Source organism: Equus asinus, chromosome 26, assembly GCF_041296235.1.
Source record: "Equus asinus isolate D_3611 breed Donkey chromosome 26, EquAss-T2T_v2, whole genome shotgun sequence".
Classification (NCBI taxonomy): Eukaryota; Metazoa; Chordata; class Mammalia; order Perissodactyla; family Equidae; genus Equus; species Equus asinus.
Genome location: NC_091815.1, coordinates 29581960 through 29609213, shown reverse-complemented (window position 1 = coordinate 29609213; position 27254 = coordinate 29581960). Strand labels below are relative to the sequence as shown.

The 27254-nt window shown below is 48.2% G+C and overlaps 2 protein-coding genes across 2 annotated transcripts; both read left to right on the top strand.

Annotated features, from left to right (window-relative positions):
- The first annotated feature begins 770 nt into the window (after positions 1 to 770).
- ZNF229 (zinc finger protein 229) lies at positions 771 to 9242 on the top strand. The gene is given in 3 exon segments (XM_070498480.1): positions 771 to 1261; positions 2243 to 3826; positions 3828 to 9242. Coding segments are annotated over 2 exon segments (1194 nt in total). The 5' UTR covers positions 771 to 1261; positions 2243 to 3536; the 3' UTR covers positions 4732 to 9242.
- Positions 9243 to 15561: 6319 nt separating this feature from the next.
- ZNF285 (zinc finger protein 285) lies at positions 15562 to 20643 on the top strand. The gene is given in 4 exon segments (XM_070498476.1): positions 15562 to 15748; positions 16928 to 17054; positions 18897 to 19037; positions 19040 to 20643. Coding segments are annotated over 4 exon segments (1788 nt in total). The 5' UTR covers positions 15562 to 15733; the 3' UTR covers positions 20545 to 20643.
- Positions 20644 to 27254: the final 6611 nt, after the last annotated feature.

Here is a 27254-nt window from a genome sequence, read left to right as displayed (position 1 = left end):
TGAAACTTAACTTATTGGAGTGTTCTTCTTCCCCAGAATGAGGATTTTTTTGTCTTTGTACACAAGTTAAACTGGGTTTTTGTTGGTGTGGTTTTTTTGGTTGGTTTTGGGTTGTTTTTTGTTGTTGTTTTCTTTTTTTTGGTGAGGAAGATTGGCCCTGAGCTAACATCTGTGCCAGTCTTCCTCTATTTTGTATGTGGGACGCCACCACAGCGTGGCTTGATGAACAGTGGGTAGGTTTGCGCCTGGGATCTGACCCGTGAACCCTGGGCCGCCAAAGCAGAGCACATGAACTTAACCGCTATGCCACTAGGCTGGCCCCCTAGACTTTTTTTATAGAACTGATCCCACATCTTTCCTTGTTGATCCTTCAGAGGCCTGAAGGTCATGAGATTAGGGCTACCATTTCACATGATTTATTCTTTTTTTTTTTTTTGAGGAAGACTGGCCCTGAGCTATTGTCTGTTGCCAATCCTCCTCTTTTGCTGAGAAAGACTAGACCCGAGCTAACATCTGTGCCCATCTTCCTCTACTTTATGTGTGGGACTCCTGCTGTAGCATGGCTTGAAGAGCAGTATGTAGGTCCGTGCCTGGGATCCAAATCCAAGAACCCCAGGCCGCTGAAGTGGAACACACAAACTTAACCGCTACACCACCGGGCTGTCCCCAACATTTTCAGATAATTTTTTGCACCTCAAAAATGAGCCTAAGTCTTGCATTTCTTGCATTTTCAGGACAACCACCTTTCAAACCTGGTAAGATATCTCATTTGGAACAAGACAGAGAGACCTGGGTGACCGAGAGAGAAGCTCCAAGAGGTGCACATCCAGGTGGGAACCGTGGAGCCTCGAGTCCCGGCTGGGCAGTGGGGGGTGGAGCTGGCACATGGAGGCCGAGTGCTCACCCTCGCTCTTGCCCGTGGGCACTCCTGGTGCCATGGTAGCTGCTTGGTCTGCAACCTCATTTCTATTTCTCAGTCCTCCCCTTTGCGTGGTTCCTCCGTGCTTTTCAGAGAAGGACATAGCCAGAGTGAGTGAGGGGTCTCTGGACTCTCCTCCCAGGCAGTGTGAGACAAGCCGGTGGCAGAGAGACTGTTCCAGAAGATTGAGAGTGCTCTGATGGACTTCTCACTTAACTCTGTTAGCCTCCAAGGCCCTGCTTGTAAACAGGTTCCTGTCACCTCAGCCCCCGAAGGTCAAAAGAGCCCACAGAGAATTTCAGAAAGCGTGGACAAGTTCTTAAAATCATCTGGAACTATGTGGTAAATATGCCAGTCTGGTGGTTTGCAGTCGGTAATGGGGACAAGTTGCACTTTCATGTCTCTGTGCCTTATCAGTGTCACCTGGATCCCTGTTTAATATGCTCAGGGAAGCTGCAGACCCAGCTGACGCACGTGGGGCAGGCGGTGCTGTGTGCCCTCCACAAGCCCAGCTCATACACACCTAGAATTAGACCCACTCTGGGAGGCCGCGTAGGGAGAGTGCGAAGGCTGAGCTCTATAGCCAGACTTCTCTGTATGAGTGCCCGCCCCCCACTTCCTCACAGCGTGGCGGGCAGACTCAGCTCGTTACTTACCCTCTCCGTGACCTGGTTTCTTCATCATAAAATGAAGATAATCACGGCTCCTACCTCAGTGTTATCCTGAGGGTTAAGTCAGTTAATATGTGTCCATCATTGGCGCATAGGAAGTGTTGTAATAGTGTTACATGTGATTATGATATGATTATGGTTATTAGCAACAATAGCCTTATTAAGTGGAGAAGTGAATTTTCTCTGTAAAAATCTGTTCAGAATTTCTTTTTTGCTTGGCAACTGTATGAGACACAGTTCATTACTAATAGGATCATATTAACATTTAACTTCAAAGCTCATTTTTTTGTGTGAGGAGGACTGGCCCTGAGCTGACATCGGTGCCCATCTTCCTCTGTTTTTTATGTGGGACGCCACCACAGCATGGCTTGATGAGCCACGTGTAGGTCTGTGCCCGGGATCTGAACCTACGAAGCCCAGGCTGCCGAAGTGGAGCACACAAACTTAACCGCCATGCCACCGGGCTGGCCCCAAGCTTCAAAGCTTATTAATAGGAGCCTCTTCCTTTTTTCAGACATAAAAATAAGTGCCATGCTGGTTAGGGTGCCTGAAGCTGAATTTTTCTCTAGGCCGTCATTGGCCCAGGTTGGAAAGCTTGATAGCCCTGAGGCAATCCTGTTCTTGTTCTCATGAGTTGTCTTTAACCCCACAGGAGACAGGAATGCAAAGGATTTGGAGAATATTCAAGAAAAGGAATTAACATCCCTTCCCTACAGAGAGCTCCTCTGCTGGAAAATCTGGGAGCAGGCAGCTGATGAATTAACTGGGAGTCAAGACCGTAGAGTGAACCTTCAAGGGAGAGGTTTCCGGTTCTCGGAAGATGCTTCTCTCTGTCAAGGCTGGGAAGGACCCCCTACCCGAGATTCCCAGATTGAAAATATGGTGGGTGGTCTTAAAGGGGAGGGGTCCATCAATTTAGAAAATGAAGAGTTTCTGTCCTGGAAAGCAGTAAGACTGGTCTCCTTTCAAGAATCTTGGATGAAAGCCTTTGCGAGTGAGCCATGGAATGTTCACGAAAGATGTAAAAAACTCAACATGGAAGATGCCAAATGTAAACGTGACGGGGATGGTTATGGCTTCAGCTGGATATCACGTTGTCATGGTGACCACAGAGTACCTGCAAGAGAGAAACCGTGTAATTGCGATAAATGCCGAACAGACTGCGTGAAAAAGTCAATACTTCCTCACCCTCACCTTGGAGAGAATGGCTTTAAAAGAAATGAATGTGGAAGTGGCTTCAGGGACGAGTCAGACCTTCCCACTCACCCCAGAGTGCCCTTGAAAGAGAAACTCTCTAGGGGCTGGCCCCGTGGCCGAGTGGTTAAGTTCGCGCTCTCCGCTGCAGGCGGCCCGGTGTTTCGTTGGTTCGAGTCCTGGGCGCCGACATGGCACTGCTCGTCGGACCACGCTGGGGCGGCGTCCCACATGCCACAGCTGGAGGGACCCGCAGCAAAGAGTACACAACTATGTACTGGGGGGCTTTGGGGAGAAAAAGGAAAAAATAAAATCTTTAAAAAAAAAAAAAAAAGAAAGAGAAACTCTCTAAGTATCGTGAGTTTGCTCAGGGTTTCTGGCAGACTGCCCATCTCGAGAGACATCAAAGAACTCCTCCAGGAGAGAAATCCTTTCAGAGTCACGAGTGTGTTCGGGGATTGAGGCAGAACACACATGGTCACAGCCGTCCCCGGCCCCACACGGGGGAGATGCCCTAGAGATGCGACGTGTGTGGGAGGGCCTTCAGGTATAGATCCGTTCTTCTCATTCATCAGGGAGTGCACACGGGAACGAAACCCTACAAATGTGAGGAGTGTGGGAAGGCTTTTGGTCGAAGCTCCAACCTCCCCGTCCATCAGAGGGTCCACACCAGAGAGAAGCCGTACCAATGCAGCAAGTGTGGGAAAGGCTTCAGCTACAGCTCGGTGCTGCAGGTGCACCAGCGGCTGCACATGGGGGAGAAGCCCTACACGTGCGGCGAGTGCGGCAAAGGTTTCTACGCCAAGTCTGCGCTCCACAAGCATCGGCATGTCCCCCTGGGGGAGAGGCCCTACAGCTGCGTCAAGTGCGGGAAGGGCTTCACTTGCAGCTCCCACCTCAGCAGCCGTCAGAAGACGCACGCCGGGGAGAAACCCTACCCGTGTGACAAGTGCGACAAAGGTTTCAGTCACAGCTCGTACCTGCAGGCTCACCGGAGAGTCCACACAGGGCAGCATCTCTACGAATGTGCCGCATGCGGTAAGTTTCAGTTACAGCTCAGGGCTGCTCGCGCATCAGAGGCTGCACACGGGAGAGAAACCCTACAAATGCGAGTGCAGGAAGGGCTTCAGCTGGAGCTCCGACCTCCACATCCACCAGAGGGTCCACACGGGAGAGAAACCCTATAAATGCGTCGAGTGTGGGAAGGGCTTCTGGCGGAACTCAGACCTTCACAGTCACCAGAGGGTCCACACGGGAGAGAGGCCCTGCATCTGCAACGTGTGCGGGAAGGGCTTTATTTACAGCTCTGACCTCCTCATCCATCAGAGAGTCCACACCGGAGAGAAACCCTATAAATGTGCCGAGTTTGGCAAAGGCTTCAGCTACAGTTCCGGGCTTCTCATCCATCAGAGGGTGCACACAGGCGAGAAACCCTACAGATGCAAAGAGTGTGGGAAGGGTTTCAGGTGCACCTCAAGTCTTCACAAGCATCAGCGAGTCCACACGGGCAAGAAGCCCTACGCGTGTGAGCAGTGCGGCAAGGGGTTCAGCTATGGCTCCAATCTGCGCACCCACCAGAGACTGCACACAGGGGAGAAACCCTACATGTGTTATGAGTGTGGAAAGGGCTTCTGATACGGCTCAGGGCTCCTGATTCATAAGAGAGTGCACACCGGAGAGAAGCCATATAGGTGTGACGTGTGTGGGAAGGGCTACAGTCAGAACTCCCACCTTCAAGGTCATCAGAGGGTCCACACTGGCGAGAAGCCCTACAAATGTGAGGAGTGCGGGAAGGGCTTTGGTCGAAGCTCCTGTCTTCAGGTCCATCAGAGGGTCCACACTGGCGAGAAGCCCTACCAGTGTTCGGAGTGTGGGAAAGGCTTCAGTTATAGCTCAGGGCTGCGGAATCATCAGAGGGCGCATTTAAGCAAGAAACCTTGTAAATAAGTAGGTGCGAGCTGAGGTCTCCCGTTAGAACGCAGAGCTTTGTAGTCGTCTGAGAGCTAACATGGGAGAAAAACGTTAAGAACGTCTCATGCAGCCAGGGCTGCAGGCGAGGCCAACGTTCTCCTAGTCTGCGCGCGACGGAAGGGAACATCTGGAAGTTTCATAAATAGGGAATGCACTTAGTCACAAACTTCGGGCCTCAAGAGTCTGTAGCACTGCAGAATAGTCCTTAAAGATACGACGTGCGGGTGGCTTCAGTAAAAATCATCGCGCTCGTCCGAGCTGGCCTAGAATGGAGCTTTACAAATAATACGAGTAGTGAGAATGTTTCGCAGGAGCAGGTTATGGACACGGATTCCTTGTCGGGGAGAAATACCTACAAATGGGACAACCATAGGAAAATAGTGTCACCTGACTAAAGCCAATATTGTAGGAATCTTTGAGAAGGTAGTTTTTATAAAAACTAAAAGATGATAATGTTCGTGGAGGCCAGTCACTTTTAGAAGGTCAGGAGCAGTTACAAGGAAAGGCTTTCTCAGGGCGGGTCTGGGTAACGGGTCGCCATCATGTTTTCATCATGTTTTTGTGGTTGTGCTTTCTCTCGTAGAGGTAAACTGCTCTCAGAGAGAAGTTGTGCTAAATTATAAGAATCTCTCATTTTCTCAGGTTTTAAAAACAAAATCTGATTGGGGTTTAATTGGCCTTGCATTGAATTTACATTTAATTTGGAAAGAACTTACGTCTTTTTTTTTTTGAGGAAGATTAGCCCTGAGCTAACATCTACTGCCAATTCGCCTCTTTTTTTTTTTTTTTTTTTTGCTGAGGAAGACTGGCCCTGAGCTAACATCTATGCCCATCTTCCTCTACTTTTTATATGTGGGACACCTACCACAGCATGGCTTGCCAAGCAGTGCCATGTCCGCACCTGGGATCCGAACTGGCAAACCCCGGTTGGCCAAACCGGAACGTGTGCACTTAACTGCTGAGTGGGACGAGGTTGGCGCAGGTGCTGTGCTGCAGTGGTCTGCTGACGGGACAGACCCTGTTCTCCAGGAGGTCATTAGGTCTGAGGTGGTGAACGAACTGATGGTACTGTCTCATGAACCCCGGAGCTCACTGCCTGTCTTTGAGAGCGGCTAGGAGAGGAGGGGGTGAAGAAGTGAGACTCCGCCCACACCCCCTACTTCAACTCCTGAGCTCTGAGTGTCTCATACACATCAGAAGATTCTCAGGGACCCAGGACCTGGGTCAAAACGCCTTGACTGATTGTTAACCTAAAAAGAACCAAGATGCACAATATGATGTCTCATTTGTGCGGAGGAACAAATACGTGTGCAGAGACGTGTATCAGCATATACAATCATGCATCACTTAATGACGGGGACACGTTCTGAGAAGTGTCATCAAGCGATTTCGTTGTGCGAACACCATAGAGTGTACTTAGAGAAACCTAGATGGTACACCCCACCACACACCCAGGCTCTATGATACTAACCGTTTGGGGCCACCATCGTCTGTGTGGTCTGTCGTTGACAGAAAAGTCGTTACGCGGTGCATTACTGCACACACATACTCAGAGTGGACTCGGGGACTTGAGATGTGGAAGGAGACATTTTATTGTATACACACATTTGTAACTGTTGGAATGTTTAGCTGTGTAATTGAAAAGTGAACCTAGCAGATGGAGAGACTCGTTTTCTGTCTAAAAAATGATTTCGGTGCTCACACGTATACAGCCCTCCAAATCGGCTCAGAGGTATTGAGGTCGGTTTGGATCGTGGCACTGTGGGCTGTCGGGGAGGGAAGTTCCTCCGGAGTCCATCCAGCTGGTGTGTGCCAGGCTCACCAGCTGCCAAAAGCCAGGATATTATGCCCATCAAATGGCCTCACAGAGGACTTGTACCGAACAGGGTGTCTGGAAAACCATCTTAAACATATTCTTTTCCCTGATGCTGGAAACCTGAGGTCCTCTGTGGTATTGATTTTCTAGAAGCCTAAGTCCAGAAGGTCAATAGACTCTATCTTGATTCTGGAGCGTGTGGGGTAAGGGAAAGCACACGTGGCCCCAGGTGGTGACAGGCAAATGCATTTTCTCCCCACAAAAGCACTAGGGACTCCAAAGAGTGAGACTCACGGGGCTGCGCCTGAGGAAGGCTTCAGATCACACAGGAACTGGCCATGTGAATCGTGTCGCTCCAGGACAGCGCTGTCCGACAGAAACAGAGCAGACCAATATGGGAGTTTAGTAAGCTGATCTATACCAAATAGTTATCAATAACTTCCTTAGACCAGCCATAAGGAGTTAGGAAGAAAACTGGGAAGGGATCCCATTCACAGCAGCAGCGACAAAAACCCTAAACATTCAACAAATGAAATTTCAAAAGGGCAGGGATTTTTGTCTCCGTTGTCCACTGCTGTATGTCCAGTGCTTAGAACGGTGCCTAGCACATAGTAGGTGCTTGAAAAACAGGTATAACAATGGCCACAGACAAAAATTCCTGTCTTCATGGAGCTTAAATCCTAATAGGGGGAGGTAGGCAGTAAAGAAAATATGTAAGTAAATGATAGAAGGTGTTAAGTACTGAGACGAGGAAGGTAAAGTGCCAGGGGCTGTTGCAGTTGTAAATAGGAGTGTCCCGTAGGCCTCGCTGAGAGGGACATTTGAGCAGAGGATAAAGAAGGTGAAGCAAACCTTGTGGCCATCTGGGAAAAGAACCTACCAGCAGAGGGAACAGTGAGTGGGTTTGAGAGAGGGCTCGCAGCCCAGCGTGGTTGGACCAGAACGGGCAAGCGAGAAAGTAGTAGAAGATGAGATCAGAGTGGAGGGGCTAAAAGAGAATAAATTAACTCAAATGTGGAGAATCTGCATATTTATCACAAATATTATTGAGGAATAGTAAAGAAAACCTCCTCCTCCCCATCCAACAAAAAGACTGAGGATCTGCCATAATTAAGGATGACTCCCATCTCTGTGGTAGATCTTACTAGATTTTTTTTTTAATCACGACGAAACTGTAATGTCAAGACATCAAAAGAGGCCAAAAGAATTTCACTGTCCTCTTTATGTGCCCTAAGTTGCAATGTCAAGCTGTAGCTGGGTGTTATTTCTCCAACTACTACCCACTGCTTGGAGACCCCCGTCTTCACTTAGCAGTCTAGTCTGGGACTAGAGCCGGGCAAAGTGACTGCGCTCATCCATTTTTGGGGTACTTTCCTCCAGGCCAGAATTGTGAGCCTCTAGGGAAACCGTTATTCAATTTTCTTCTCCCCATTAGGGCACCAAAGAGAAAGATGTTTTCTTTAATAGAAATCTTAAAGTGCTAAAAAAGCGTAAGTCCCAACAAGAGAGTCTTAAAGAAAATATGAAAACTTTACGTGTTTTCGTGATTTGTTGCAATACGTGTCTTTTAAGAGGACCCGCCAGATCGTGCCCTTCCCCGGCTCAACACAGAAGCCGCTGGTCGTTAATTGTTTCTGCTTCTCCGGAGCTGGGGAAATATTACAGAGCTGGGTCCAGAGCCATGTGGGGGTCTCAATTTCCAGAGACCCCCTTCCATAGAAACAAACCGTGCAAAAAAGTATTGAAGTAAATTTTAATTGAAAAATTGCCTGTTTATACAATCAAAGGGATGTCTACAGAGTAACAACCTATAAGGATTTTCACTAAAATGGTAACAAGTGTTCGTTTTCCAGGTGGTAAGCTATTTAGTCTTCTTCCTTTTTATCAGGGGTGGAGAGCGATAGGTCTTAATCATTATTAACATTCCACTGCTATTTCATCGCTATTGTAATTATTACTATTTTAGATAAAGGGACAGAGCCCAGGTTGCACCAGATTTACCGAAGACCCCCGGGCAGCCCTCCGACGGCTGGTGCTGCCGCTGCGGCTGCCGCGCAGGGGCTTCTGGGGATTGTAGTCCACAGGCTCCCTTGCGCCTGCGCCATGGGCCCGGGGGCGCGCCTCGTTGAGGGCGACTTTGTTTGGGGAGCTGAGGTGAGTCGGCCTGCACCGCGCCCCCTTCGGAGGCGTCTCCGGGGATGGGAGTGGAGGATGCGCCGCTGTGACCCAGCCCTGTGGCCTGGAGTAGGAGGAGTTGGAAGCAGGGACTGGTGGTCGATGAAAGGACCTCTTTGGAGAGTCGGGTGATGGGGGCTCCGGCCCGGACTCCCTGGGATCGAGGCGGGGAGCTTGGGCTGGGTTTGGGGGCTTTGACTCAGGAAGCGGCTCTGCAGGTTTCGGGATAACGGCTTGGGCTGTGCATGCCCGGGGCGGGGTTGCTGTCGGTCTTGGGACGTGCGTCTCTGGACCCAGGCGGGGCAGGGGGGCGCTGGCTCCGCTTTGGGGGTGCGGGTTTGGGCTGTGCGTCCCGGACTGGGGAGAGGGACTGGCTCGAGCATGAGAATGGGGGGCGGCTTGGGCTGCTCATTCCGCGGCTTGCCTGCGGGGGGCCGATTCTGCTCAGGACATCCCTGGGTTCTCTGAGCCTTGAGTTCTGGATGCTGCCTTGGGTCCTCGGCAGCCCTGACTCCGGCGGGGCCTTCTTGACTGCGGGGCGGGGGTTCTGGCCTCTGGACACGGGGGGGGGGGGGGGGGGGGAGGGGGAGAGCTCCGACGGTGCATCCCCTCTCTAGTAATAGCTCTGGAGTCTGTCCCTGAATGCACTTTGAAAAGAACTGCCCCGAATTATTAACCCCACCTTCTCCTTGCGCGCTGTGAGCCAAGGAATGCGAACTTTGAGGATTACAAGACACAGCGAATTGTAAGCTGCTAAATTGCAGTCAACAAGTTGGACATTTGAACGCTGACTCTGCATTGGGTAAGATTAGAGAATTAATTCTTTTAGGTGTAGTATTAGCATTTTAAACACTATTTACCATCTTTTAGAGCTACATAACGAAGTATTTATGGACAAAATAATATGATGTCAGGCATTTGCTTCAAAATTTTCTGTGAGTACGTGGGGACCAGGTGGTGGTGTAGTTGAGGCAAGAGTGACCACCTGCTGGTGATTGTTTAAGCCGTGTGATTGGTACCTGGGGGTTCCTTATACTGTTCCGTCTACCTCTCTGTATGTTTGAAATTTTCATAATAAAATATTTTTGAAACAGTTTTCCAGTTAACCAGCTAGGAAGTGCCCGGGGCGTAAAAAGGGTGGCTTTTACTCCTAGCTGCACGTAGCGTGTGGGGGCCAGATCTTGAGCATCCCCCCTGAGACTAGACCCCGGTGCCTCTGGAATCACTGTGAGCTCGGAGGTGCGGTCAGAGTTTCCGGCCTTTCCGTGGAATTCTGTAGTCTTCTTCCTTAAGGAAACTGATTCATAAGTCTTTTGTGTCTTGTCTCTTGTCAAGAGGCTATTTTTTTTTCTTCTATCTCTGTAAATATAGGTTCAACTTCTCAAACCTGATTTTTCCAGAACTGAGCTCCTGATCCTCGCCGACAAAACCTGCCCCTCCTGTGGTCTTCCTCATCTCTGTAAATCCTTCCAGTCACTGAGGCCAAAGCCCCCACTGCTCTTTCTCTCCCACCCCTCGTGCAAACGATCAGCTGATCCCGTTGGCTGTATCTTCAGTATAAATGCCGAGCCCAGTACCTTCTCCCCACTTCCACCTCCACGGCCCTGATCCAAGGCACCGTCATGCCTGCTACCTGCTCCCCTCTTGCCACTGGTCGTCCCTCCCCAACAGCAGCCAGGCAATCCTGTTAACGCCTGAGTTGGATCCTGCCCTCCTCTCTTTAAAGTCCTCCCGTTGCCCCCATCTTACGCGAGTAACAGCCAAAATCTTTAAAATGGTCTCTAAGACCATCTACCATCTGGCTCCCATTTACCTGTGTTTCATCTCCTCTTGCTCGTTTCCTCGCTCACTCCACTTTAGCCACATGCCCTGCACGCTGCCACCTCAGGGCCTTTGCACATGCTGTCCCCTCTGTCTGGAACGCTCTGGGTACAGATATTGGTATCACTGTCTTCCTTACTTCGTTAGCTCTTTACTCACATCTCACTTCGGTGAGCCCCTTCCTGACCACCTGTTTCGCTCCCCACCCCGCTTCCCCCATCTTTTTCCTCCATAGCACTTATCATGGCTGTGTCTTGAGTGTCCAGATCACTGCCTGGCGCACGGTGGGCTCTTAGTAAATACGTGTTGAATGAGGGAATGCATTCCTGTCCTCCCTCAGCCAAAGGCGGAAGGCAATTAAGCAGCCACAGTAGACTGCTGATGGAAGTGCCAGCCACGTAGGTCCCTGCTGGGGTGTCCCCCTAGAATTCATGTGTTGAAATCCTGGAAGGTGATTAGGTCAAATGGGATTGATGCCCTTGTAACCGAGGCCCAAGAGAGCTCCCTTGCCCCTCCCACCCTTTGAGGCCACAGCAAGAAGTCTGTTGTCCAGAAGAGGGCCCTCACCTATGATGCTGGCACCCTGATCTCAGACTTCCGGCCTCCAGAGCTGTGAGAAATATATTTCTGTTGTTTGTAAGCACCCCCGTCTGCAGTATTTTGTTATAGCAGCCCGAACAGACTCAGACTCTACCTAATGTACGAGGGGTTATCCAGGAAGGCTTCCTGGAGGAAGTAACATCTAAACTGAGACCTGGAAGATAATAATAGTGAGAATAATAACAACACGATGTTCACACTCTTTAGCATGGCGTCCAAGATTCTTCAGGATTTGGCCCCTGGTGATGTTTCCAGCCTCATCTTAGCCACGCCGTCCTGTGGTTCTCTGTGTTCTGGTCCAGCCCCATGTGCTTCCTGTGCTTTGATTGGACCACAGTATTTCCCACATCTGTCCTTTTGCTGGCACTTCCATTGTTGCCCCTTATCCTTTTCCTTCCTTGTCGGTTTGGAAGCACCTGTTTCTTCAGGCATCTGCTATGGCTCAACTATCTTTTTTTTTTTTGGTGAGGAAGATTGGCCCTGAACTAACATCTGTGCCAGTCTTCCTCTATTTTGTATGTGGGACACTGTCACAGCATGGCTTGACACAGATCCAAACCCACGAACCCCAGGCCGCAGAAGCAGAGTGCATGAACTTAACCATTACAGCACTAGGTGACCCCATGCCCTCTTTTTTCCTGAAGTTTTCCCTGACCGCCTGGACCTCTCGGGGGTGCTGGCTTCCTGTTCCCTGTGCCTTTGTGCAGCTTTGTGGAATGTCTGCTCCAGCCCTTCTCTCCTTCCGGGGAATTCATTGGCTCATCTCTCCCCGCGGGTCTGCCCAGCCTTTAGATCAAGAACTGACTCTCACTCTTATGTCTGGAGCACTTAGCAGAGAGCCCAGAGGACTGTAGCCCACCCCTGTCACCCCCTATTCTGTGCCAGGCGCTGTTCCGAGCACTTTGCATGTAATGACATTGAATCTCCACGATGACCCCGTGAAATAGGTTCTCTTAATGTCCTGCCTTGTGCCAGTGAAGGACCAAGGCACAGGAGACAGTTGCCCAAGGTCAGGGGCACACAGCCAGTGAATGACGGAGCCTTGAACCAGGGCAGTCCGACCTCAGAGTCTTCCTTCTCCCCAGCCGGCTCTGCTGCCTTCCTCAGAGCCTGCCTTCGACAGGCGGGTCAAAGATGATCTGTGTTCCTTACACTTTTGATCTCATGATCTGACCTCTTCACTCTGAGAATTAAATTTGGCAAAGGCTCAGACGTCTCCACTCATTCATGTATTTGGCACCTATTGCATGCAGCCGTGCCACATGTATGTGAATAATGCAGTCTCTATTCCTAGGGGGCACATGTTACAGGAGAGAAAGCAAAAAGTACCCGGAAAGGTTGCTGCGCATGTGAAAAGTGTTACAAGGGGTGTTGGTACAAGATCCTGTGGTCTGATCATAGAAGAATGGTCCCATGGTCAGGGGATGTGGGAAAGTCATTAGAAAAGTCCTCCCACAGTCCCATCGTTCAAAGTCACTTGAACTGGCCAGTGATAGGCTTTGTCATGTGCACGCAGCCAAGTCTCACTAGTCCTAGATTTGTGGACAGGCTTTCTGAGGGCAGGGCTGCAGTGCAGTCGTGCAGGTTGGGTACTGCACAAGGGCACCATATCTAAGATGTGCCATTCGCATTATAGGATACACAGACACACACACAGGCAACAGTCAAAGTGCCTTCTTCTAACAAAATCAGTATATTATAATAATTTCCTAATAGCTGGAAGAGAAGTATCTTGAGAAAGGGATGCATTTTTTTAACTGGTGCAAAGGCAAATTAGAATGGACCAGGGACAGCCCTGTCCACAGTCCTGCCGCAGGCCCTCAGGGCTGAAGCTGGTCTCGTAGAGTCCTTTGGCTCAGACGCTCACGGCTCAGACGGACAACTTGGGCACGACCACGTGACATTCACCGTCACACACACAGAGGAAATGCCCATTATCCTGGTCCCCAGCGGATCCACACGGTTGCCACATACGTCTGGAAGTGTTCGGGTTCGTCTCCTCGGCTCTGCAGCCTCTAGAACAGCTGGAGGGGGAAAGAGCCAGGAACCTGGCAGCCGGGTTTGGGGAAGGACTTGGAGCTTATGTTTCTGACCGTGTTTCTGGGCAATCGCGGTTCCGAATTCAGCGGCACCTTGACCTCTGGCTCCTCTTCCCCTAGAGAGGCTGATCTGGGCACCTGGTCTCCAGCCGCTGCAGTGACGCAGATCAGGGTGACGATCAGGTGGAGGGAGTGAGAGGCGCCTTTGTGGGAGAGAGCTGTGCGGACTCGGCAGGTGGGGAAACGCGGGGAATTGAGGCCGCGTCTCTGTGGTTCCCCACCTCCAGCTCCACGTCTGCCCTTCCACCCTGCTATTGCCCCGAGAGGCCGCCGTTGCCCTCTGGCCATTGGGCAGCCACAACAGCAGAGTCTGGAGAGAGGGCGATGGTGAGCCGGAGGATCTAGCCCCCAGTTCTCTCTCTGCAGGATTGTCACCAGCTGGCTGCGCTTCTCAGCAGAAAGTTACAGTTCTTGTCATGCGGCCCTTTCCACGCAGCCCTCGGTCCCAGGCCCCAGGATTGCTCCGTCCCCTCCCCACTTCAGGCCGAGTGGAGTGCTGGCGCCTCCCTGTCACTCCCCAGGGTGCTGCCAGGCCCCTCTGGTTACACCCAGCCTGCACCGTTGTAAGTAGTCTGTTTATTAAACTCCCCTCACATCCGATTGTGCCATCTGATTCCTGCCTGGTCCCTGAAACCAGAAGTGGAGGAACCCAAACCCCTTTCCACATACATGTGGGTGCGTCTGTGTCCGTGTGTGCCTGTAACTCCACCTGTGCTGTGCCCGGCTCTTAGCAGAGAACAGATTCTAGAAGACAAGAGCCTGGTATCTTTGTGTCTTTGCACCCACATCCAATGTGTCAGAGCCGACTCTATTTATGCCTCCCTTACTGTCAAGAGTCATTGACTGACTGCTTGATCGGTGGCGGGGTCTTTAGCAGGCACAGCAGATAAACGACTGAGGCCTGGCTATTTCTTCAGGATTTATGGTTTTGTGACAAGGTTAGGAGGAATATATCTGGTAGGTTTTAACTAGTATTATAAAATGACGCGATGAGTGCTATCCTCGGGAGTTGAACGAATCTTCGTTGGAGCCTGAAATAAGGGGCTTCATGCTTTCTCTTAAAGGGAGGAAAGGACGGGAGAAAGTCCGAGGATTTGCCAAAAACACATTTCATATCCTATTAACCTGAATTTGTAACGCTGTGCGCTGCCAGAGCTTGCAACTCAAAGGGTGGCCGGTGGACCGGTGACAGTTGGGGAACGAAATGTTACTGGTCTGTGAACTTGAGTGTCAGCGTTTAAAAATTTGTACAGCAATTTTAGTAATTGTATGATTGATTAATCTACTAATAAAAACACACTCGGACTTGTAATTTCTATGCCTTTTCATTTCCTTTTTCTAGAAGTTTCTTTTTTACTGTATTCTACCAAAATATTAGTCTGTGGCCGATTGAAAATACTATAAAACTGGTCCCTCTCTGTGGGTAGTTTGAGAAGCACAGCAAGAGGACAGAGATGTGGCTTTTGGTCTTGATCTTTTAGTCTTTGAGGTTCCCACAGTGCCTAAAGCAGCAATTGGATGCCATGAGTTTCTCCTCAAAGGCCAGAGGCCCCTGTGTTTACAGGGTTTATCGGACAGAATCCCAGCAGGAAATAGATAGCATGGTCAAATAGGGTCACTTGAGAAGAGCTTGAGAAAGGGACAGTTGACAAAGGTGGAAGCAGGGTATGGTCGTCCACAAAGGGGACCGCGGTATCCCTGAGCTAGTCAAAGCAGGGTCACTGGTCCCAGGACCAAAGGGCTAAGGGAGCGAGCAGGTACCAGAACCTGGAGAAGGAGCTGTGGGATGAGGACCACTGACAGGCACGATGACCTTTGGTCAAGGGTCATGGAACATGGCCAGTCCACAGCAATCCCAAGGAAAGCACTGGGGGAATAAATACTCTGACTTCATTTTGTCCCTCCTCTGGATCCGCTGCTGGCTTTCCCCATTGGCTGAACCCAACAGGAAGTAGAGGACAAGGGAATCCACTAATAAAAGCAGCACAGAGAAGGGAGTTGAGCAGACACGGAGAGGCAAGCTTGCAGCGTTTCTGTCTCCCTGCCGCAGTTCTAGAGAGTTCCAACTCAGAATACTGTGGGCGTTTCCAAAGCAGCGAGCATGCCTCATACGTCCTAGGTGTGTCATCAGTATTTGCAAAAGTCATGGGAGCCCTTAGGATGGAGGTGATGTCAATGCATTCACGAGTCTGAGAAAAGGAAGAGAGCATGGCGGTTTTGACCCAAAAGCTTGAGGAGAGAGAGAGTGGAGTTACCAAAGGGTCTGGGATGACGGCAGTGGGGGAGGCCCGAGGAGGTGGGAGTTCAGTCTATCGAGAGCGAGAAGAGAGGAAAAGATACCGTGGGAGAGGAGAATGTGGGAGAAAATAGTACAGATAGGAAGGAACCGATATTCATTCACTCCTGGGTTCTTCTTCATTGCAGTCCCGCCTTCTCAGCATCCAGCCCCTTCCCAGAGGAAGACAGTATGCTTCGGTTCCAGGTAAGTTCAAGCTTCCTTTCTTTCTCTTAAATGCCATGTCCATCCTGAGGAGCTGGGGATCTCGATTTTCTGGAAGGGGCTCAGCAGTTTTGGAGTCACTGCCGTGTGGCAGGCCCTTTCCTTACAGGCCCTTCCTGTAAGAGCTGTGTGAGGCAGGCGCTGTTCCTCCCTCTGTAGAAATGAAGAAAGACGCTCAGAGATGTCAAGATGGTTTGCCTATGGGTGCCTGTCCATTCATTGCTTGTCACGGGTCCACCCGAGAGGAGGACGGAAATCAAGAGTAAGAGTTCAGGAACTTTGTCAGAAGCCACTTGACAGCCCTAACAACAACCTTTAGTGGAATCAGAGGATCTGGGACAATATTTCTAAATAGCAATCGAATTGACTGCACACTCCTATATATTCCAGTATGTATTTCTAAAAAGGAAATGGATTAATCAGATTACCAATAATTCTTTGGTATCCCCTAATACCCAGACAATAATCAGGTTTCCCTGGTTGCCTCAGAATTGCTTCTTTTTGGTATCATTTGCATGTTCCTCTTTCCACACCGTTTCCTGTAAGCGGGAGCACTAGATGCTTGACCAGACTCAGATTTGAGCTGTTCCCAGAGTACGTCGCAGATGATGCTGTGTGCTAAGGGAAAGATGTTAAGAGTTTTGCGATGATGTTGATTGGTTTATAAACTTGGTTTATTAATATTTTTGGACTGTCCTGATACCCGAATCCTATAGCAGTCTCTGCATGGGGTGGCCCAACTTCGAGGGTGACGGGGGACATGGGGGTTTTGTTTTCCCAGGCTCTATGGTTGAGGCCAAGAAGGGAGAATGGGAGTAGGCTGGAGCAGCCCCCCCTCGCACCCGTTCCCCCTGCAGAGTCCATGCCTCCCGGGCTGCGGGGTGTCTGCATGTCCTGGCTCACTCGCTGCAGCTCCACGTCCTCCCCCAGCCTCGCGGAACCCTCTAGCGCCCCGCAGTGTCCGAGCCTCACGCACAGCCAGTTGTCCAACAGGAAGCAGGATTTGCAGAGTCCCAGCGCCAGCATCGCAGCACATGGCTTCAAAACGAGGGTTGGGAGCAGAAAGACGACAACTTAAGGACTGGCACAGCTCCCAGCTTTGCCTTTTTTCCAGTGGCCCTTTGTGGGGACGATTGATGTGGCGTGTGCTCGGTGTTGTAGGAACACGTGACCTTCAAGGATGTGGCCGTGGTCTTCACCGAGGAGGAGCTGGCGCTGTTGGACGAGGCCCAGATCAAGCTGCACCGAGAGGTGATGCTGGAGAGCATCAGGAACCTCGTCTCAGCGGGTGAGCACAGCGACACCTGTCACCAAGCATCAAACCACTGGTCCCGTTGCCTTAAATGATCAGCTTCAAACCAGAGAGAATATTCCAATGGGAGCACAAAGGGGAACTGGCCACTGGAGAGAAAATGCCTAAGAGATGCACGTACAATGAGAGCCTTGCAGTTAGTGAGTTTTATCAGGTAAGTGTGGGCCAGTGTCCCTTGGGATGTGCTGGTCAGAGAGCTGTCTTCCACCTGCACCACGCCCTTGGGCATCTGATGCAGTTAGCAAGCCCACCCCGCCCCCCTCACATGTTCGGGCTCTTGTTCTTTCCTCCTGTTTCTCAGAGTGAGATTGAGAAAGTTCACACGGTGCCAAGGGCCTTGGTCCCTTGCTTCCTTCTGGAGAAACCCCTGTGTTTGGGACAAACTCACATGGAAGGAACCAAACTGGGATCCGTCATGTAGGAAGTACAGTGTAGGTGTCAGCTCGCTTGCTGGTAAGTCTCCAGCCTCCTTGCAATTTCTCAGAGGTCCACACACGGATATGTATGACCTCAGTTGAGTTCATAAGATAGTTGCTGTTACCGTTCCCCTTTCATGAAGGAAACAGCTGAGGCACAGAGTGGAGAAGTAACTTGCCCGTGACCACACGGCTTGTAAGAAGAACGAGGATTGGAACCCTCCCAGTCGGGCTCTAGGCCCTGTGTTTTTAGCAACTATGTGAAACTGAGTACCACTGTGCCTATATGTTAGAGACACAGGCTCCTCCGAGAATGGCCTAAATCAGGATGCTGCCCCACTGGAGAGTCCTGAAATCAACTTACTGTGTCGTAGCCAGTAGTTTTTGCAAAGCAAAATAGATTAATGGACTAGAACACAAAAGAATTTGTCAGAGGACCTTGCACCTAGTAAGGTTAGTGTCAGCTGTTAGACTGTTTTAGTTAACAGTCTGTGTCTGTCTCTGTGTCCTGGGTTGCAGTGTAAATGCTTTTTTTATTATGGGTACAGTCAAAACAATTGGAAAACCGCTGCTTTAAGCCTGTTCTGGGTAGCTCAAAGTCCCCCTTTCTGTGATACCACTGTATGAACTAAGGTCACTCAATAGAATGACTCAGAAACTGCCTTGAACAGGAAGCAGGGACCTAAAAGGGGAGACGTTCAGGAAATGGATTGCAGGATCTCGGTGAACTTTCTCTGTCCCTGGAAGCCAGAGAACCTCAGGGAAAATAGCGAGGATATCTCTTTAAGCTTGTCTCAAAGGTGTACATGGGCCTCCCCCACTAACTTCAGGACCACATTTCACAATGTTATCCCCATTTCAATCCCCACTGCTGCTTTAGGCTCACCATGTACAGTTGTGCAGGTTGTACACAAACATTCATGACAGTTCTACCCATTAACAGTGATGTGAAGGAAAAGACGTTATCAAGAGGTCTTGTTGCTTGTTTCTACAACCTTATACAGCATCTTGGAACGTCCTTGTGATCCTTTGTGTCTCTCACTATGTCCAGCACTCCAATATTATGTATTTTATATATATGCATTTATTCCACGTGAATTGTATTGGATCCCTTACCTTTTGTAGCAAGATGATTAAATGATTAAAGGCTTTTTATTGACTATTCTTATAGCAGGGAGGTGAATTTCTTCCTTTATAAAGTCTTCCCAAGATTTCTTTTGATTTCCCTCCAACACCTGTTTTTTAATCGGCAGCTCATAGATCAGAATGACCGTGGTCCCAATTGTTTCATATACGAAAGGAAGCCAGTCACAATGTCCTACCCCATCCTAGTGCGTTTTCTCAAAACCTCTGGATAGACGATTTACGTGTTCCCTTAGCCAAATTCTCTTTCTCCTCACAGGAGACGGGATTAAAAACAGCGTTTCGAATCTTCAGGAAAAAGGGTTGAGTTACCTCTCGCGAGAAATGCTCTACTGTTGGCAGATTTGAAAACAAAAGATGGGTGGATTAATTGTGAGTCAGGATTATGTCACGAACCTTCAAGGAGATGTCCCCAATGTTTAGAAGGAGATGTCTCCCTCTGTGAAGAGTGGGCAAGAGCGTCTCTTCAGATTTCTGAAAGTGAAAACGGTGTAATAAATGCCATTAATTTAGAAAACCAAGATGGCGCGGCTTGGAAAGGCTTGACACAGACCCCAAAATCTTGGAGGAAAGCCCCCGTAATGACCAAGCCCCAGAGTTCTCAGGGAAGATGGAAGAGAATTCATATGGAAGAGAAATCGTGTGGGTGTGCTTGGTGTGAAGACAGCTGCCATGGGACCTCACGTGATGGGGATGATTTCCAAGAATGTAAAGGAGAGGGACCTTATGCATACACTGCCTGTGGGGAAAACTCGGTTATGAAGTCAACCGTCCAACAGCAGAATGTGGTCCACGCAGTCCCAGAGCCTTTGAGATGTACTAACCATGGAACAGGCTTCACAGAGGATGCGAATCCTTATGGTCGTCACGGCGCTCATAGAGGAGAAAAATCTCATAAATGGGATGCGTGTGGAGGGGACTTTAGTCTGAGCTCAGTTGTTATTGCTCATTATCCAACACCCTCAGATGCAAAAGCGTATGAATGTCAAGAGAGGGCTAAGGACCACAGACAGAGTTCAGACCTTCCCAGATATCAGAAGGGGCCCTCGGGAGACAAGCCCTAACCATGCATTAAGTGTGGCAAGGGCTTCAGGCGCAGCTCCTCTCTTCGCAACCATCACCGCGTCCACACTGGGGAGACTCCCTACAGATGTGAGGCGTGTGGGAAGGGGTTTGGGTTCAGGTCCCTTCTTTGTATTCACCAAGGCGTGCACACAGGGAAGAAGCCCTATAAATGTGAGGAGTGTGGGAGGGGCTTCAATCAGAGCTCCAATCTGCTCGTCCATCACCGGCTCCACACCGGGGAGAAGCCTTACAAATGCGGCAAGTGTGGGAAAGGCTTCAGCTCGAGCCCCATTCTTCACGTCCACCGGAGGTCGCACACAGGCGAGAATCCTTACAGGTGTGGCAAGTGTGGCAAAGGCTTCAGCCAGAGCACCCACCTTCACATTCACCAGAGGGTCCACACAGGGGAGAAGCCCTACATGTGCGGCGTGTGTGGGAAGGCGTTTGCGTACAGTTCAGTCCTCCAAACTCATCAGAGAGTTCACACAGGAGAAAAACCGTACACGTGTGAAGTGTGTGGGAAGGGCTTCAGTTATAGCTCCTATTTTCACTTACACCAAAGAGATCACACCAGAGAGAAACTGTATCGATGTGACGAGTGTGGCAAAGGCTTCAGACAGAGCTCAGATCTTCACGTCCACCTCTGAGTGCACATGGGAGAGAGGCCCTATAAGTGTGGAGACTGTGGGAGGGGCTTCAGCTGCAACTCGTATCTTCTCGCTCATCAGAGAGTGCACACGGGCGAGATGGAATATCCGGGTCGTGAGCATGGCGAGGGTTTTAGTGATAGCGCAGACCTTCTTGCTCATCAAAGACTGCTCCAAAGGACGGAAGCATTATGAAGGGAGGAAGTCAGGGTTCCATCAGGAAAACAGAAGCCACTCTCTGTCCTCCAGGTGACAGAGGCTTCCTCGGCCATTGGGAGGGCCGGGGGAGGGACACACAGGGACACTGCCACCCACCATGTCAGCCCGCAGCACGGAAGCAGGTGGTTCTCCAACATTCCAAGAAACTACTGTGGATCTCGAGAACTTCGGCAAAGCTGCCATCAACCGTCATGTGCTCCAGTGGCAAAGTAAGTGATTCTTGACAAATGGACGGTTTGTGGCAATGGCAGTAGTTCGAGGTCAAATTTCCATGAGTGGGCATGCCCCGGAAGGAGATCCTAGTTGGGATGAGTAGGACCTCAGTCCACCCAAAGTCTTTAGTTGTCTTTTTTTGGAGAGTCTCTGCTAGAAAGATATTCTCTGTATAAAGAACATTCGAAAGTGTGCTCAGCAATGAAACCCATGTGATTCACATGGTGGGAATATTAGCCCACACTCAGGTTTCCAGGTCCATTAGATGCTCTAAACGGGAGAGAAGCTCTATAGAAGTGACAATTTAAGGGTGTGGCAGAGACACTGCTGTGTGTTCCTCACACGGGTTCTGTTTGCTGCGCCCATAGGAAGACTCCATTTCCCAGCGACCCTTGCCTTAAGAGTGGGTCCACGTGAGTGAGTTCCAACCAATGGCAGGTGAGCAAAAGTGATAGGAGCCACCTCCAGGCCTGGCCCTTAGGGACATCTCGTGACGCCCTCCAGGCTTCTCTTTCCTGTCACAGTGACCTGGAGGCTGTTTGTTCCAGACTGGATTGATGGAAGGTGGCATTCTCCCCTGTGTTGGACTTTTTTTTTTGGAGTAAGAAATAAGCGTTTATTGTGTTACACTCCGGAGATTTGGGCAGTTTATCTGTTCCTAGCATCGCAAAGGCTAAACTGACTAGTACAGAGGGAGATAACAGCAACATTTCACAGTCACTGGAGTCTGCATAAGAAAGCAACGTTGCAATTCAGAGTTCAAAACTTTTCATCTTTAAGGCTCTGTGTGGCAGTGCAGCCACCTAAAGTGATGTGGAGAAGACTTCTTCAGGAAGAATCTTCATTCTTTGTGTGTACATAAAAGAGAAACGTTCCAGATGATGTGCATTGAGTAAAACTTTACCGAAAGTGCAATCTTTAGACAAAAGAAATCCCGAGCAGCAGAAGAACTCGATAACATGTAATGGTGGGAAAGTTGGTGAGCTCACACCTTAAAGGCAATAAAAAAATTAGGTAGAATAGGTGTCCTGCTAGGAGTCTGAATAAAGTTAATTAAGTAAAACTAATATTTGCCAAAGTGAGTAACAATTTTGTTGTGAGTGATGTCAAATGGATCCCAACTCCTAGCGATCCTGTGGACAGCAGAGTGGAGCCCTGCCTGGTCTTTCTGCACCATCCTCTCCCCTTCCGGCACTCCATCAGACATGCTCTGCTGCTATTCATAGGGTTTTCATGGCCAGTTTTTTTGGAAGTGGGTGGCCAAGTCCTTCTTCCTAGTCTGTCTTAGTCTGGAAGCTCCACTGAAACCTGTCCGCCATGGGGGACCCTGCTGGTGTTTGAAATACTGGAGGCATAGCTTTCAGCACCACAGCAACACGCAGCCACCACAGTGTGACAACTGACAGATGGGGGTTGTGGTTCCCAGACTGGGAAACAAACGTGGGCCAAGCAGTGAGAGCCAAATCTTAACCACTAGACCCCCAGGGCTGGCTGAGTTAACAATTTACAGAAAGCCAAAAACGTTCATCGTCAGAAGCAGACATCATTGCTCCTCAGCAGTCTTGTTTAGTGATGGGTTTTTATAAGGTTCTCATTTTGTCAGGTTCCTTCCAAAATTATGATTTCATTTAGGATTATAGATGGGTTGGGGAAGAGGCGATATCTTGACAGTATCTTTATTCATCTTCAATAACAATGCCCTTTTTGTATCTTAGCGATTTGTGGGTTTCTTCATTTGGACCATATTTTATTGTTAGTTTTTCTTACATTATTTTTTCATGCTGGTCATGGCTTGTATACAGAACAGCCACTCAAATGCAAATAAAACCATCCGTGAGGTGTCGCTTTCTTACTGATGCTGGGGGCAATAGTGAAAGACTGACAAAACTCAGTGTCAGCAAGGGAGTGGGAAAAAATCAGCATCCTTATATAAGTTGATGGGGGGAATAAAAGGTACAACGTTTCTGGAGAGGATTTTGTGTACATTTATCAAAGTGTATAATGAGCATTGTCTTTGAACCACTAGTCCTACTGCTCAGAATTTATCTTTAGGACGTAATGGCACAAGTGGGAAAAGATGGAAAGGACTATCAGAATATTCAGAGGAATATTCAGAAAGGAATCTCGTCCAAGAATATTTGCCGTAATAAAACTTGTAAACAGTCTAAAGGTCCACAAATGAGAGATTGAGTCAATTATGGTGTCCCCATCTAATGGAATAATATGGCACCACTAAAAATGATCTAGACCGATAAAAATTTTCATATATTGTTTGAAGAGAAGAATCAAGTCGTAAAAGATCAAGTATGATCCCTGACTGATACACAAGATTTTTTGGGTGCACATCAGCGCTGGAAACCATCACCCTCCACCACTCTGCACTTCGCTTTGCAGTGTTGTTTCAAGGACTATTTCGAAGATTTCACCCAGTTGGGAATATGACTAAAGTAGGAAATACTTTCCCCAAATTATTTTCCCTTCTCTATAATTCAGAGGCTTGAGAGAACAATTTTGTTATTAGACATAGCAACTGTTATACAATGTTTTTTCATAATGGATTGACTGTCGAGCTCATGACGGGGAAGGTGGGTTGTCTGGAGAAAGCAAGTAATGGTGGAAGGTTGTGAGGTGGTGCTTTGGAAGGAGGCTGCCAGAGATGGAAGGCAATGGGCTGCCCTTTCACTAGGCCGTTGCTACAGTCTAGCTCCTTGCAGGGGTAATCACTGCAAATGGACCAGGAGGAGACCCAGCTATCGTCTCACTGGATGACCTTCCTTGTGTCTCTGAGCTGATCATGCTACGTCTTGGGCCAATCCTTGACTTGCTGAACCTTATCCTGTGTGCTTCCTATGTAACCTAAAGTTTACTGAGCTACTGACCAGTAACTGGCACTTCAGAAGTGGCAAGGATTGCAGTTAATTCTAGGGGCAAGGTGCCAGTGACCAATTTGTTGCCTTTCAGCTCCAAATTCACCCTTCCATACATACTCCATGATAATGAAAGACATCCCTCTGAGCAGTTCTCCTTGGCAGTAAACACCATGTTAAGCTTTCTCAGAAGTGGGTGCTGGAGGGAGATTGCAGGAGGACAGGGTCTCCTGCTGTTCGTAGCAGCTACATGGTCAGTCATCAGTGTGGCTGTGGGGACGTCTGGTCAATGCTCCGCACTAGCCACACGCCCAGAATGCACAGTCCCTTGGTGACCTCATGGCTCTGGCCTGTTGATCACATTCCCACGGACCTCTGGACAGAGACCCTCATGGACTCCAAGCCTTCTACCCACACAGGCACACCCGTTCCCTCTGCACATCCAGGTACCTTCCACTGGCTGAGGTTCCTCTGTTCTCCAGGTGGATGCCATTCGCTCCCCTCCGCCTTCTGCATGCCCATGCATCCCCCCACCAGTTAGCCTGCCTACAAACTACCTACATCTTAGAATGTTGCTTCCTGCTTGACCAGTAACCAAAGACCAGCTCTGACTCAGGCCAAACAGAAACTTCCCTGCCATCCAGTAGGCTGCAGCTTCACTTTCTTCATAAAGTCTGAAACCCAGCCCTGGAGAGATAGGGTTCCCCTTCCAAGTTTGTCCTTAGATACTCTCCCTCAGTATTAGGGTACCATATAGAGTTTAAAAATAGTGTACAGTTACTCTTTTAAAAAAGTTTAATGATTCTTTATATTAAACTTCTGTTTAAATCATTGTGTGGTTCCTGTCTCCTTATTGGACCCAGACTGATAGGTGACAACTGTAATTGCTGTTTCGATGGGAGTTTGCAGTCAAAGAGTACAGTGAGTTTCATGTAATTGAACAGCGATGAGGGAGAAAATATAGGAAATATGCTCCTTGACTGTCAGCCTTTTGCATGATAGTTGCAGACATTGAGGGCTTGGAAAAGTGGCCTTAACACCTACAGGCAAACTGGAGACACGATCAGAAACCAGGTGTGGGAGGTCTCGGTGGACAGAGAGCTGCTGTAGGAGATAAAGTTCCATCTTGATGAAATTATTTACTATCAATAAGACGATATGACTGTGGTAAAGGGTAAGTCAGAGGTGAAATTCGGCATAATCATGGTTTACTATTTGCCAGGGAAAGAATCTTTTGGGGTTCAGAATGGGTGCAGCTTTTCCTCAGGATAGAGACCAGCCCCTCAGCCTCGATGGAAGTGTCACAAACAATACTCCAGTTTGGCAAGGAGAAGCCCTTGCATATCACATGTAGCTTATTTACTTATCAGCTTGATTGGGGTATAATTGACATACAAAAGGTTGCACATATTTAATATGTAAAATTTGATGAGGTTGGACATATGCATACACCTGTAAAACCTTCACAACAATCAAGGTAATAGACATATCTATCACCTCCAAAAGTTTCCTTCTGCCCTTTCGTTTCTTTATTTTTCTGTGGTGAGAACACTTAACGTGAGATCTACTCACTTAGCAAAATGTTAAGTGTATAATACAGTTTTGTTGACTTTAGGCACTATACTGAACAGCATCTCTAGAACTAACTTACCTTGTGTAATTGAAGCTTTATTCCAATTGAATAACAACTCCCCATTCCCCTCCCCCTGGCCCCTAGTACCCACCATGCTATTCTCTGCTCCCACGAATTTGACTATTTTAGGTACCTTGTAGAAGTGAAATGATGCAGTAGCTGTCCTTTTGTGACTGACTTGTTTCAGTTAATGTCCTCCACACGCAAAAGAATGAAACTGGAGCCCTATCTTACACCATCCACAGAAATAAACTAAAAATGGATTAAAGACTTAAATATAAGGCCTGAAACCATAAAACTCATAGAAGAAAACAAAGGGGGAAAACTCCATTACATTGGTCCTGGCAGTGCTTTCTTGGGTACGACACCAAAAGCGCAAACAACAAATGTGGGACTACATCAAACTAAACACCTTCTGCTCAGCAAAGGAAGCCATCAACAGAATCACAAGGCAACTTATGGAATGAGAAAAAATATTTTCAAACCATATATCTGATAAGGGTTGTTATATAAAATATATGAGGAATTTCTGCAATTTGATAGCAAAAACGAAAACAGCCATCTGATTTTAAAATGGGCAAAGGACTTGAATAGACACTTCCCCAAAGATGCACAAATGTCCAACAGGCATATGAAAGGATGCTCAACATCATTAATCATCAGTGGCATGCGAATGAAAACCGCAGTGAGATATCACCTCACAGCAGTTAGGATGGTTATTATCCAAAGTTAACAAGTGTCGGTGAGGATGTGGAGAATTGCAACTCTTCTATACTGTTGGTGGAAGTGTAAAATGGTGCAGCCTCTACGGAAAACAGTATGGAAGGACCTTGAGGGCATTATGCTAAGTGAAATAAGTCAGAGAGAGAAAAACAAATACTGTGTGACCTCACTTATATGTGGAATCTAAGAAACAAAACAAAAACAACTCAAGGATACAGAAAACAGATTGGTGGTTGCCAGAGGCAGCAGGTGGGGAATGGGCAAAATGGGTGAAAGGGTCAAAAAGTAAAAACTTGCAGTTATAAAATATGTAAGTCCTGGGATGTAGTGTACAGCATAGTGATGATAGTTGATAATACTGTATTGTATATTTGAAAGTTGTTAAGAGAATAGATGTTAAAAGTTTTCGTCACCAGAAAAAAAAATTTGCAGAATAAATTACCTAGGAATAAATTTAACCAAGGAGGTGAAAGACCTGAACACTGAAAACTATGAGAGATTAATGAAAGACATTGTAGAAGACACAAAAAATGGAAATATATTCTGTGCTCATACTACCCAAAGCAATATACAGATTCAGTGTAATTTCTATCAAAATTCCAATGGCATTTTTCACAGAAATAGAACAAACAGTCTTAAAATTTGTGTGGAACCACAAAAAGCCCTGAATAGCCAAAGCAATCTTGAGAAAAAAAGAACAAAGCTAGAGGTATCATGTTCCCTGATTTCAAACTATATTACAAAGCTATAGTAATCAAAACAGTAGGGTACTGGCATAAAAACAGACACATACATGAATAGAATAGGATAAGATCTCAGAAATAAACCCATGCATATATGGTCAATTAATTTACAACAAAGTAGCCAAGAATATACAATGGGGAAAGGATAGTCTCTTCAATAAATGGTTTTGGGAAAACTGGAAAGCCACATCTAAAAGAATGAAACTGGGCCACTATTTTATACCATGCACAAAAATTAACTCAACATGGATTAAAGACTTGAATGTAAGACTTGAAACCATAAAACTCCTAGAAGAAAACATAGGCAGTAAGTTCCTTGACATCGGTCTTGGTGATGGTTTTTTGGGGTTTAACACCAAAATCAAAGGCAACAAAAGTAAAACTAAGCAAATGGGACTACCTCAGACTAAAAGCTTCTGCGCGGCAAAGGAAACCTCAACAAAATGAAAGGCAACCTATGGAATGGGAGAAAATATTTACAAGTCGTATATCTGATAAGAGGCTAAC